Source organism: Saccopteryx bilineata, chromosome 2 (genome assembly GCF_036850765.1).
Source record: "Saccopteryx bilineata isolate mSacBil1 chromosome 2, mSacBil1_pri_phased_curated, whole genome shotgun sequence".
Lineage (NCBI taxonomy): Eukaryota > Metazoa > Chordata > Mammalia > Chiroptera > Emballonuridae > Saccopteryx > Saccopteryx bilineata.
This window is the reverse complement of record NC_089491.1, coordinates 14456756-14471335: the sequence shown is the minus strand read 5'-3', so window position 1 is coordinate 14471335 and position 14580 is coordinate 14456756. Positions and strand designations below refer to the sequence as shown.

Sequence of the window (14580 nt, the reverse complement as noted above, 5' to 3'; positions counted from 1 at the left end):
TGGCCTCTGCCCCAGGCGCTAGAGTGGCTCTGGTTGCTGCAGAGCAACGCCCCGGAGGGGCAGAGCATCGCCCCCTGGTGGGCAGAGCGTCGCCCCCTGGTGGGCGTGCCGGGTGGATCCCGGTCGGGTGCATGCGGGAGTCTGTCTGTCTCTCCCCGTTTCCAGCTTCAGAAAAATACAAAAAAAAAAAAAAGAGGATTTTAAAGAATTTAAGCATTTTTGAACTTTAGATTGGAATTTAAAAAGACCTAAATAGTACCAGTTTCTTGTTGTTGTTTTTTGTGACAGAGACAGAGAGAAAGGGACAGATAGGGACAGACAGACAGGAAGGGAGAGAGATGAGAAGCATTAATTTTTCGTTGCAGCACCTTAGTTGTTCATTGATTGCTTTCTCATATGTGCCTTGATCAGGGGGCTACAGCAGACCGAGTAACCCCTTGCTTGAGCCAGCGACCTTGGCCTCAAGCTGGTGAGCCTGTGCTCAAACCAGATGAACCTGCGCTCAAGCTGGCGACCTTGAGGCTTTGAACCTGGGTCCTCTGCGTCCCAGTCCGATGCTGCCTGGTCAGGCTCCAGTTATTTTTAATTGCTAAAAACTTAAGTGTTGCATATGATTAAAAATATAAGTTTTGGATTCATCTGCCTGGGTTCAAGTCCTGGATTTGCATATGACTAAGTATAAGATTTTGAGCAAATTATTATAATTTTTAAAATAAATTGGAACAGCCTGACCTGTGGTGGCGCAGTGGATAAAGCATCGACCTGGAAATGCTGAGGTCGCCGGTTCGAAACCCTGGGCTTGCCTGGTCAAGGCACATATGGGAGTTGATGCTTCCAGCTCCTCCCTCCTTCTCTCTCTCTGTTTCTCTCTCTCCTCTCTAAAAATGAATAAATAAAATTTAAAAAAAAAAGAAATATTAAAAAAAAATAAAATAAAATAAATTGGAACAGTAATTTCTACCTCAGAGATTTGTTGTATAAATTGCATTTTTAAATGTAAAACAGCACAAAGCTTGGAACACATCTAATACAGAGTTGGGCAAAAATAGATTTACAGTTGTATATGAAAACCAGAGTTTATTCATTTATTATTTATTTATTATTGTATTATTTGCCATATGAACAACTGAAAACCTTCTTTTGCCCAACCATGTATTTACAGAGTATAACATTGTCATTATTATGAAATACTGTATAAGTAAAATATTATTAAAATACTATAATTAGAGCTCTAGCTGTTTTACATTTGCATGGATTAAACATGTTTTTTTGTTATGTAGCATCAAAACAATTTCAGTGTACTCATTACTTTCTATGTTGATAATGCTCTGTTTCTATCATTTCAGAAGCTGATTCACATGTTGGAGTCCGATATATTACAGAAGCCCTTATTAAGAAACTTACTAAACAGGACAATTTGGCCTTGGTAAAATCTCTGAACCTTTCACTTTCTAAAGATGGTGGCAAGAAATTTAGGGTAAGTTACCAACATTTCTGAATATAGGCACTGTTTCTGATATAGGCAACTGTTTAGATCACTAGAATATTTTCATTGCCTTTTGCCACACCTAGTATGTAGTAAGTACATAATGAATAGCTGTTGAATAATGGCAGTTTTTAAACTTGAGGGGAAGATCAAGGAGAGAGAAAGAGATTGTAGATGCAAGAGTGTAGGGAGAAGAAATAGGGTAAGGTTATGTAAGAGCCTAAGTACTTGTTGAACATTGAAGAAAGAAAGAGAGGAAGGAGGGAGACACATGAAAAAGTTGAGGTGAGGAAATGCTTGTTGGATAGTTTTGCACTTCTTAGAATATATGAACTGTTGTCCACTTGAAGAGTTTGATGGCTTGAGGAGAGCTACTACTTCTGGTCAAAGAGAGCCTCACCAAGGATTGTCCAGGAGAGCAGTAAGGGCTTATTATTCTCTGGGACCGCTCAAAACAGCCTCTGATACACGTTTCACATGTGCTTATGTCTTGGCATCTGTTGTATCAAGTTATTATTCATTTGTTTCCAATTAGTATATCGAAAATTTGGAAAAATGTGTTAAACTTGAAGTACTGAATCTCAGCCATAATCTAATAGGGAAGATGGAGAAGTTGGATAAGCTGTTAAAATTACGTGAACTCAACATATCATATAACAAGATTTGGTAAGTAAGAACTTCTTTAGGTAGCATGTTAATGTTAGGGTCATTGTCTTCGTTACAGAGAGAGATCAATGCTGCCCACATTGCTGAAAGAAACCTTGAAACAGTGGGCACTTTGATCCTTTATTCATTGATAGACTGGCCCTTCACAGATGGTAACTACCTTCATGTTTTGGCATTACTAAAGTTCTGAATATCTATGTAGTGTTATTAAAGAAGGAGATACATTTTTTTTTTTTTTTCACTTTTCTGAAGCCAGAAACGGGGAGAGACAGTCAGACAGACTCCCGCATGCGCCCGACCGGGATCCACCCGGCACGCCCACCAGGGGCGACGCTCTGCCCACCAGGGGGCGATGCTCTGCCCCTCCGGGGCGTCGCTCTGCCGCGACCAGAGCCACTCCAGCGCCTGGGGCAGAGGCCAAGGAGCCATCCCCAGCACCTGGGCCATCTTTGCTCCAATGGAGCCTTGGCTGCGGGAGGGGAAGAGAGAGACAGAGAGGAAGGAAGGGGTGGGGGTGGAGAAGCAAATAGGTGCCTCTCCTATGTGCCCTGGCCGGGAATCAAACCCGGGTCCCCCGCACGTCAGGCCGACGCTCTACCGCTGAGCCAACCGGCCAGGGCGAGATACATTTTTTGAGTATCAAATTTTATCTTAATTCCATTTTTGACAGGAAGTTTTTCCAGATAGAGTCTTTGATTCACTGCCTATTATATTAAGAAAGTTAGTATGAAGCAGTATGCTTTAACTTTGTCATTTTGATCCTAAAGATATTTCAACTCATTTTTATCCTGTGTGTTTATCTTGATGTTCTTTGCTCATTGATATAAGAAATGTACTTTCAATCTTGTTTCCATTTTATATGTATTAGTGTGCGATATAAACATAGTAGAATTGACTGGCTAAAACTGCATATAAAATCTTGTTATAGATAAAATGATGCAAATATCCTTGCATCTGTTCACTTCCCCCACACTAGACTTGGTATATATAATGGCCAATAAAACAATTAACAATGGGAGAAGCTCTGATATGGCAAAAATAAATGGGAAAATAATTGATCAGTGGATCAAATCCTTAAAATAAAGTTTGTATAAAAAATAATTGATCTTGATAAAAATAATTTCAACGTAATGAAAATGAAAATAAAGAAGCTTGGATATACTTGCCCAGTATACTGGTCCCCTGACTAAGTAATTAAATTGACAATGAAATTGATATCAACTTGGGGAAATATTTCATCAACGAAAATTCATCAATATGGGTAATGTTTAATTAATTTACATATTCTCATTAAAATATTTGTTTATAAATACAGTATTATTCTGGAAGTACTCCAGCTCAAAATGGCAGTCCTATCCTGCTTGCATAACTAGTCTTTCAGTAATGAGTTAAAGTAATAACTAAGGACGTCTTCTCTTGTACAGAGCTGTAGCACATAGCCCTGTGTGCTATTGAGTTTTCCAGCTCTCCCCTGGCTGTCTGCTTGCACTCTTTACGGTAGTTAGGAAGAATGCCACAGACAGACTTCTTTTCTGTGTTGTGGGATCATAAAATTTGATAGTAAGAACGGTAGGATTCCTGGCCATAGTAATGAAGAATTTACCAAAGTTGTTATGATAAATTTGTTCTTAGCCACTTTTTTTGGTTCTCATTTTTGAAATGGGTTGATAATTTAAAATTGTGAAAAGTAATCCCACATAAAACCAAGGTAGTTAATTTTAAAACTATAGTAAAAGGACTCTGTTATGTCACTTACTAGGCTTGATTTTATCCTTTGGTTTCCAGCAAAATTGAAGGCATAGAAAATATGTATAATCTACAAAAGCTAAACCTTGCAGGAAATGAAATTGAACATATTCCATCATGGTTAGGGAAGAAGTTAAAATCTTTGCGAATCCTCAATCTGAAAGGCAACAAGATATCGTCGGTAAGTTCAAAGTACAAGAATGCTTTTCAAATTTTTGGACTTTTAAAAAAATATTAAAATCTAAGTTTTAAAAATGTGGGGTCTCTTCTTTTAAGGTCAATGGTCATTTGATGAAATATTAAATTCAGACATAACCTGGGATTCTCTAGGGTAATAAAATATAGGCAGTCCTGGTTTACATAGTTCCCTGGTAATTGAGGATTGACCTTGTAGCATTTTCACATTTATTATTTTATTTGAGCCTCAGAACACTCTTGTTAAGGAAACAGTGCAGGGATTAGTTTCTTAAAGTCACATACCTTATGCCAGAATTCAGGTCACTAAATGCCTGGAACAGATTTCTTTTTTTCAAATTTATGAATTAATCTTGATTATAGTGTTAGGTGTTTTAGGAGGTTAATCACTAGCTTTCTTTCTTTTTTTAGCATGTGAGAGAGAGAGGAACAAGACAGATAGGGATGGACACACAGGAAAGGAGAGAGATGAGAAGCATCTTCATTTCAGTACCTTAGTTGTTCATTGATTGCTTTTTTATATGTGCCTTGACTGGGAGGCTCCAGCCAAGCCAGTGACCCCTTGCTCAAGCCTGTGACCCTGGGCTTCAAGCCAGCGACCTTTGGGATCAAGCCAGCAACCATGGGGTCATGTCTATGATTCTACGCTCAAGCCAGTGACCCCACGCTCATGCCAGCGATCTCGGAGTTTTGAACCTGGGTCTTCTTAGTGTCAAGCCAGTGCTCTATCCACTGTGTCACCACCAGGCAATCATTAGCTTTTTATAGAAGAGCAACTTTATCATTGTTCATGTAATCTGATAATTGTTGTATTTTTTTCTTTAGTGTATAATTTGTGATTTTCTTTAATATTTATATAGTTCAGCGGTTCTCAACCTATGGGTCGCGACCCCGGCGGGGGTCGAATGACCAAAACTCAGGGGTCGCCTAAAGCCATCGGAAAATACATATTTATTATACAATACTTTTTTTTTTTTTTTTGTATTTTTCTGTAGCTGGAAACGGGGAGAGACAGTCAGACAGACTCCCACCCGGCACGCCCACCAGGGGCAACGCTCTGCCCACCAGGGGGCGATGCTCTGCCCCTCCTGGGCGTCACTCTGCCGCGACCAGAGCCACTCTAGCGCCTGGGGCAGAGGCCAAGGAGCCATCCCCAGCGCCCGGGCCATCTCTGCTCCAATGGAGCCTTGGCTGCGGGAGGGGAAGAGAGAGACAGAGAGGAAGGAGGGAGGGGTGGAGAAGCAAATGGGCGCTTCTCCTATGTGCCCTGGCCGGGAATCGAACCCGGGTTCCCCGCACGCCAGGCCGACGCTTTACCGCTGAGCCAACCGGCCAGGGCCACAATACATTTTTAAATGAAATATATATTTCCGATGGCTTTAGGCGACCCCTGTGTTTTGGTCGTTCGACCCCTGCCGGGGTCGCGACCCACAGGTTGAGAACTGCTGAAATAAACGGTATATGGAAATGCCTAATATTGCCCTGACACACTAGAGATACTCAAATACTCCTCTTTTTTTCCTCCCCTTACACACTACTTTTAGATAATGAGTTTCATGAATAAGTTCTGTGCTATAATAATAGCAATTTTCCTATATTTATTACTTTCTTTAGGGATGTATGTGATTTTAAAATTATACTAATAACGTTATATGTTGTTTCAGCTTCAAGATGTAAGCAAGTTGAAACCACTTCAAGATTTGACTTCTCTGATCCTAGTTGAAAATCCAGTTGTGACCCTTCCTCATTACCTCCAGTTTACGATTTTTCACCTCCGTTCATTGGAAAGTTTGGAAGGGCAGCCAGTAACCACTCGGGACAGACAGGAAGCTTTTGAGAGATTCAGTTTAGGTAAAGTGACATATTTAAAAAAACCCAAAAAACTAAATTTGGGTGGGAGAGGAATAATTTAGAAATTATCTAGAAAAATATATTGCGGACTTTAAAATGCTATTAAAATTTGCGTGGAAAATGATACCATAACTCAGTTTAACAAATAATCTTTGAGCATGCAGTGTGGGCCAGGCCCTGTATCTGGTAGTAAGGATACAATGGCAAGACATATGGTACTGGCCTTTGTGCAGCTTGCATTTTAGTGGAGAAGACAGGTAAAAAGCAAGTAAACCCTGATAAACTAGCAGAGGAGAGCCCCCTCTTTGAGAAAATGTGGTATAAAGGAGTGGCTCTCTGAGGATGTAACAGGTAAGCTGATGGCAAAGGCAAGAATGGGTTAGCCCTGTGATCAAAGGCATTCTTGGGAAGGGAGCAGCTTATACCTCAAGGTTCGATAGACCCTGGTGAGTTAGGGAACGGAAGATGAGTCTGACTAGAGGGATAGCTCCAAGAAATGTTTGGAGAGATGGAGAGGGGTGAGATAGCACAGGTCCTTGGGGTTTCAAGTTTATTCCAGGTGTAGAAAAAGAGCCATTGATAGTCTTTAAGCAGGAGTGGGACATGAACCAGTGTATATATTAAGATTATTTTTGACACAGGTTGGAAAATTATTTAGAACAACAAAAGGGAACTAAAGGGACACGTGAGGAGGCTGTTGCAGAAATCTAGGCTAGAAATGTTCATGGCATGTATTAAAGTGGTGGGTATGTTATCCATGGATCAGTTTTGGGTGTTCAGCAGCACCTTCTAATGGATTGGAAATACCCAGGCTTCTGGCTTGAGTAAGTGCCTGGATGGTGATATTATACATAGAAATGGTAGAACTTAGAATGCTGAGTTTGAATGTCTCTGAGACAACCAAGAAGAATTGGGTTATCCAAATGAACTGGGTTATCATGTGACATAAGAGAACTTCGTAACACTGGAGTTTAAGTGCAGACTGAATGACCGTCTGCTACTGTGTGGCCATGTTGTGTGGCATAGACTAGGTACATGATAAATATTTGTCAAATGTTATACACATGGTAACTTTATTAAATATTCTATAAAAAAAGGAAAAAGGTGGAAATGTATGTCCTGGGTTCAAGGAGCTCTGTACTAGAGATACACATTCAAAAGTCACCAACATAAAAATGATAATTCCATCAGAATCAATTAGCTCACTCAGGCAGGGTTTGGGATAAGCAAGAAGGTGAGCCAGCAAAAGAAAGTCAGAAAGAGAGACCAGCAGGTAGGAGAAAACCAGGAAACAGTGAGTTGCAAAAGCCTGAACAAGAAGGTTTCAAGGGAGGATGTGGTTAGCTATGTTTATTGTTGCTGAGCCACAAAGAAGTAAGATGAGCACAGAGAAGTGCATTAGCCTGGCAACATGATGATCTGCACAAGAGCAGTTAGGGCGGGGCTAGAGCAAATGCTAGATTATAGGTGGGAGGGAGACATTTGGGTGAAGATTTGAAACTTCTTCCCACAATTTCTCTTCCCTATTACCTAATAAGTGATTTTTTTTTTTTTTTTTTTGTATTTTTCTGAAGCTGGAAACGGGGAGAGACAGTCAGACAGACTCCCGCATGCGCCCGACAGGGATCCACCCGACACGCCCACCAGGGGCAACACTCTGCCCACCAGGGGGCGATGCTCTGCCCCTCCTGGGCGTCGCTCTGCCGCAACCAGAGCCACTCTAGTGCCTGGGGCAGAGGCCAAGGAGCCATCCCCAGCGCCCGGGCCATCTTTGCTCCAATGGAGCCTTGGCTGCGGGAGGGGAAGAGAGAGACAGAGAGGAAGGAGGGGGTAGGGGTGGAGAAGCAAATGGGCGCTTCTCCTATGTGCCCTGGCCAGGAATCGAACCCGGGTCCCCCGCACGCCAGGCCGACGCTCTACTGCTGAGCCAACCGGCCAGGGCCCCTAATAAGTGAATTTTAAAAATTTTAAATTAAAAATAAATTCACCAGTAGCTTCCAGACCAGGAAATGGGCAAAAGCCAATGCTGTTAACCTCAAAGCTAGTAATGAAAGAAACAATATTCAAGAGCAGGGTAGAGAGACAAATCATGGCTTAATTCTTTTGGGCCTTTAGCAGACAAGAAGAGATCAGGGAAAAGGAAGAAAGACTGTCTTTGTAAGAGGACAGGAGACTTTCTCCAGCAGAGGGTAGAGAAGATGTGTGCATGTGTGGATAGCTTCATTGCTTTGGTGGTGGGAAAGTGAGGAAGTTCCCACTGGTGGGGTCTGTTTTCTCATAAAATACGAGGATATCAACTGGGAAAGCAAATAGAAGTATACAGGTTTGTAGAAAAAGAGGAAGAGATGAAATATCCATTTTACAATGTTTAGGAAATGAGCCCATACAATTATTTGAAATTGATGTTAGTCTGCTTTGACTTACAAAGATGACAGTTATAATTGTTTGATCCATTACTTTTAATATATATATATTTTTTATTAGATTGGGACCTTCCTAATTCAACATTTATTACCCTGAAGTTTTTGTTTTAGAATCCTTAAAAATATAAATAACGCAAAGGAAAATCAACATGTAAATATACTATTGGGAAAAATATTTAAGTTACTTATTCTTTATGACTTTGAATATTAATTAGGAGCCTTTAATGTGCTGAGCTCTTAGAATCCAGTAGCAAGCCAGGTAGATGCAATTTCTACTTTCATAAAGCTTCAGTGGGAAAGGCAGATGGCCAAGCTATTGGATCACTTTTATAATTCCCAGTGTGACAAGGGGCCTAGCAGAGGTGTAGGGTGGTGTGAGAGCATCCCGGAGAAGCATCTAACCTGGGGAGAGGGTACAGTCAGGGCATACTTTTCAAAATACTTTCAAAATTAAGACCTGTAGATACAAAATAGGCCAGTAGTAGAGGAAGACAGTTCCAAGAGGAAGGTGTGAATAAAAGCATGCAGGTAAGCCCTGGCCGGTTGGCTCAGTGGTAGAGCGTCGGCCTGGCGTGTGGAAGTCCCAGGTTCGATTCCTGGCCAGGGCACACAGGAGAAGCGCCCATCTGCTTCTCCACCCCTCCCCCTCTCCTTCCTCTCTGTCTCTCTCTTCCCCTCCTGCAACCAAGGCTCCATTGGAGCAAACTGGCCCCAGCGCTGGGGATGGCTCCATGGCCTCTGCCTCAGGCACTAGAGTGGCTCTGGTCGCAACAGAGCAATGCCCTGGATGGGCAGAGCATCGCCCCCTGGTGGGCGTGCCAGGTGGATCCCGGTCGGGCGCATGCGGGAATCTGTCTGACTGCCTCCCCGTTTCTAGCTTCAGAAAAATACAAAAAAAAAAAAAAAAAAAAAAAAAAAAAGGCATGCAGGTGAGAAGAGGCATCACTCATCTGCAGATTTAGAATCATTTCAGAAAGGCTTCAGTGGGGTGTACTTGAAGGTCAGGCTGGAGAGGGACTTTGGGACCAAATCATGAAGAACTTGTCAGTTCTTCGTGTAGGCCTTTTCACTCCTGTCCTAAGCATAATGGGAAGTCTTTGAAGGATTTTAAGATAGCATAGCATTTTGCAAATGTGATTGCAACGTCCTTTAATGTGTAATTACTAATATCAAATAAAATACCACATTCATTTTATAGGCAGCCTGGAAAGAAACCTCATTTATCAATACACTAATTGAATTAAATATTTGGAATAAAAATGTTATCTTTTAAAATTGTTATCCAAATTATGACTTCTTATCTTTTTGTAAATCACTTTCTGGTTCAATATAATCTTTTTCCCCCAAAAAAATTATTCATAGTGAATAATTTTAAAAGAGATTTGCATTTATACTATTCTAAGAGTTCTTTTGCTGTCAGTTAAGAAATATTCTTACCTTTCTTCAACTAGGAAATACAATGTTCAATAATCTATTAAATTTGTATTGGCAGAAGAAGTAGAAAGACTGGAAGGAGACCTGGAAAAGAAGATAATGGAAACTGAAGAGCTTAAGAGAAAACAAACAAAGTTCCTGGAGGAAATTAAAAATCAAGCTAAATTGAACAAATCATTAAAAGAGGAGGCTGTATTACAAAAGCAGAGCTGTGAGGAGCTAGAGAGTAACCTAAACACGAAAACTGAGTTGGTAAGTTTGTATTTTATATTGCTTTGACTATATGTAATATCTTGAAATAGAGAATTCTTTGTCCTCGGGCCATGACTTTCTGAGTGGAAGAATGGGGAAGATGTAAGTTTAAGAGAAGTATGGCCTGACCTGTGGTGGTGCAGTGGATAAGGCATCAACCTGGAAACACTGAGGTTGCCGGTTCAAAACCCTGGCTTGCCTGGTCAAGGCACATATGGGAGTTGATGCTTCCTGCTCCTCCCCCTTCTCTTTCCCTTTCTCTCTCTCTCCCCCCTCTAAAATGAATAAATAAATAAATAAAAATTATATATATATAAATAAAAAAGAGAAGTATGTGCAAAAATTTTACAAGTTGTAGTTGACCGGGCACTCTATGACATGGCTGGCCAAATGACAAATGCCGTCTTAGGCTGCAGTTACGTGAAGTACGGTGCCCAGAACAAAGGAGGGAAGTGAAGCCCCACTATGAGGAGCTGGCCAGACTTCCCATAGGTGTGTGCAATTTTTTTTAACAACAACGTTGGTGAGACTGTACATTGGCAAAAACTTTTAGAAGGCAATTGAGCGAAATTATTCAAATTTAAATGGACAATACCCTATGTCCTATATATTGGAAATATATTTAATGTTTATATTACTATTCTTATTTCTTTATTATGTAATTGTTATATAATCTATATTTTCAATAAGATGTTCTGTAGAAATGGTAGCAAGAATGTGTAAAGATAATGTTTATGTACATACATATATAAATATACATATATACATTATATACACATAATATATATATATAGACATTCCCTAGAACAGTGATTTTCAACCTTTGTTTCTCACGCACTCATAAACTAATTACTAAAGAAAAAGGGGCCCTGACCTCTTCTTCTTTAGAAACTAATTTATTTGTGCCATGAGATGAAAATGGTTGTATCATTACTAAAGTCAGGGGCACTGACTTTAGTAATTAGTGTGTGTTTGTGCCATGAAAAAAAAAAGGTTGAAAATCACTGCCCTAGAATATTGTTTATAGTGACAAAATATTGAGAGTAACTAAATTGTCCTTCAGTGGATATCCATGTGGTATAATAATCTTGTTAAATATTAAAAGAAGATAGAGCTATGTGTCCTGATATGGAAAGATGTCTTAACACATACTGCTATGTGAAAAAAAGCAAGCTACAAAAGAGTATATCAAGGATGATCTTATATATAAAAATAGTGCCCTGGCCGGTTGGCTCAGCGGTAGAGCGTCGGCCTAGCGTGCGGAGGACCCGGGTTCGATTCCCGGCCAGGGCACACAGGAGAAGCGCCCATTTGCTTCTCCACCCCTCCTCCGCGCTTTCCTCTCTGTCTCTCTCTTCCCCTCCCGCAGCCAAAGCTCCATTGGAGCAAAGATGGCCCGGGCGCTGGGGATGGCTCTGTGGCCTCTGCCTCAGGCGCTAGAGTGGCTCTGGTCGCAACATGGCGACGCCCAGGATGGGCAGAGCATCGCCCCCTGGTGGGCAGAGCGTCGCCCCTGGTGGGCGTGCCAGGTGGATCCCGGTCGGGCGCATGCGGGAGTCTGTCTGACTGTCTCTCCCCGTTTCCAGCTTCAGAAAAATGAAAAATGAAAAAAAAAAAAAAAAAAAAGTATAGAATAGTATCAGTATGTGTAGGGAAAATGGTAGAATATGTACTAAACTCTTGATGGTAGTTATTTTTGAATAGTGGAATTACAGACTTTTAAATTGCCATTTGTGCATATCTGTAATGTTTAAATTTTATAAAACTTGGCCTTGTGATTGAAATAAAAAGAAAACATATTTTAAAAGAGATTTAAAATGTGCTAGATAGTGTATGATCAGAAGGTACCTGAGAGTCTTTAAAGGTCGTGAGACCATGTCGGGGCGAGGAAGGGCCCAAGCAACCAGGAATGTCCCGACTGGAGAAGAGGAGACCCAGAGCGTTGTGATGATTGCCTTCAGATAGTTAAAGGACTTTCAAGGAAGGGACTTAGGCTTGCTGACTAAGGTCCCATGAGGTAAAATTAGGAAATAGCAAATCCAGGAAAACACTTATTTATTTAGTAATGAAGAAGAAATTTGATATTTCTAATAGCTGTCTTCAGGTAAAATGTGATGACTCTTGAATATGTTTGTTGTCACTGAAACAGGCCTATGCCTAGAGTTTGGGGAAAAGATAAAAACAGAGATGTAGATTAAATGATTTTAAAAGGCCTTTTTCAATTTAGACAATCTGACTAATATAACTATAGAATCTTACATACAGTTATCTTTTTTTGTATTTTCCTTTCAAGATTGGCATTCTGGCTTAATTACTTCCTTGTTGACAAGAATTCTGCTTAAGCACTTAAAATTTTTAATAAGAAAAAACGTGTTTCCTCCTCTGTGTAGAGAGGGAAGTAGTTATTGAAATCCAAATACTTAACTGCCTCCTTCTTGAGCTGTCTTGGACTAAGAAAAAAGATAGTTTATACTAGGGGACATGAGGAAAAGTCAGCTCCCCTAGCTCTCTTAGTCAAGTATTCAGATCTTATGTGAGTTCCTTCATATGTCTTTTATCTGAAGGTCGTTCTTAAATATGGCAGCTGTATTCTGAAGGCATATTTTATATGATGTTAACTGGTGATTATCAATGGTTTAATCTTATATACACTTCTGTTGCTCTGTAATCCACAATAAAGTGGATTGATGAGCAGTTAAGTCATTGGAGATTTACGTGACAGTTTTATTTTAGCAGTGAACTCTTTATGCCATCACCTAACATTTGTATTTAAAAAACAAACAAACAAAACCCCCAGTACTTATTCTATGGTATCACTTAACATCTGTGAACATTTACAAATATTTCCTGAGTTATCGATCTTTTTTATAACTTGTAATTTCTGTGTGCTGACTTCTTGGTTCATGTTAGTCAACCCATTGAGAACGTTGGCAGAATGTTGTATTTTATTACTTTGTGCTGTCCCCAAATTATGGATTATTATAGTTATCTAGTCTTTTTTATTATGTTGTTGATATGTTTGTGCTGCGAATAAATGTTTTGTAAATTGTCAACAGTTTTTTAAAATTTATTTTTCTTTAGACAGATTTAACAGGGTGACATTGGTTAACTAGATGTTTTGTTTTTTTATAACCATTTTTGTTTAGAAGATAGACTGTGTTCTTTGTGTCATGTTATTTTTATCATTGACCATTTAAAAACACGTTTCTATGCAAAATTAATATTTTTTATAACAAATTCTGATAACATATATGTACACCAGTGGTAGTCAACCTAGTCCCTACTTCTCACTAGTGGGCGTTCCAGCTTTCATGGTGGGCAGTAATGGAGCAACCAAAGTATAAATAAAAAGATAACTATAGTAAGTAGTTTTATAAAGATTTATTCTGCCAAACTTAGCGAAAATCCGACATAAAGTACTTGGTAAGTAATTATTATTATATGCTTTAACTATTATATGCTTATAAGTTTTATCAAGTAAAGTTACTTTTCTACTTTATAAATCACCATTACTGTGGAACCGGTCGGCGGTTAGAAAATTTTACTACTAATAGAGATACAAAAGTGGGCGGTAGGTATAAAAAGGTTGACTACCCCTGATGTATACAGTAGAAAATGAATGTCTCACTCTTCCCCAGCCCCACTGTCTGAATGTTAATATATATCTTTTTTGTTTTCTATGCTTATATAATATACATTTAATTACATAATGGATATGTAGTTATTTATATATGCCTTTGTGTATATATATATATATATATATTTGTATTTTTTTAACTTAAGTGAGAGGAAAGGACATAGATTCCTGCATGCACCCTGACCGGGATCCACCTGACAACCCCCTGTCTGGGGCTGATGCTTTTGCCCATCTGGGGCCCATGTGCCCTGACCAGGATCCACCTAGCAACCCCCCTGTTTGGAGTCAGTGCTTTTGCCCATCTGGGGCCCATGCTTGCAATGGAGTTATGTTTAGCACTTGAGTCAGAGTCTCTGTGGAGCCATCTTTAATGCCCAGGGCCAATGCACTTGAATCAATCGAGCCATGGCTGCAGGAGAAGAGAGAGAGAGAGAGAGAGAGAGGGGAGGGGAAGAGCAGATGATCACTGCTCCTGTGTGCCCTGATCAGGAATCAAACCCAGGACTTCCACACACCAGGTCGACACTCTACCACTGAACCAACTGGCCAGGGCCTGAATATTTTTTTGATTAAAAAAAAATCTTACTATATATCTTTAATTCTGCATTTTTATTTTTTTTTTGTATTTTTCTGAAATGAGAAGCAGGGAGTCAGAGAAACAGACTCCCACATGCGCCCAATCGGGATACACCCGGCATGCCCACCAAGGGGAGATGTTCTGCCCATCCAGGGTATTGCTGCATTGCAACCAGAGCCATTCTATCACCTGAGGCAGAGGCCATGGAGCCATCCTCAGCACCCGGGCCAACTTTGCTCCAATGGAGCCTTGGCTGCGGGATGAGAAGAGAGAGATAGAAAGAAGAGGGGGAGGGGTGGAGAAGCAAATGAGC

The 14580-nt window shown here is 40.2% G+C and overlaps 1 protein-coding gene across 7 annotated transcripts in view; it reads left to right on the top strand.

Moving 5' to 3' along the window:
• Positions 1-14580, top strand: part of CNTRL (centriolin) — a 93118-nt gene that overhangs the window by 7178 nt on the left and 71360 nt on the right. For all 7 annotated transcript variants that reach the window (XM_066256344.1, XM_066256348.1, XM_066256347.1 and 4 more), the window contains exons 3-7: positions 1347-1477; positions 2022-2152; positions 3938-4079; positions 5758-5944; positions 9860-10053. In XM_066256344.1, the coding sequence (XP_066112441.1) occupies positions 1347-1477; positions 2022-2152; positions 3938-4079; positions 5758-5944; positions 9860-10053 (785 nt within the window). The remainder of the gene's footprint in view (positions 1-1346; positions 1478-2021; positions 2153-3937; positions 4080-5757; positions 5945-9859; positions 10054-14580) is intronic.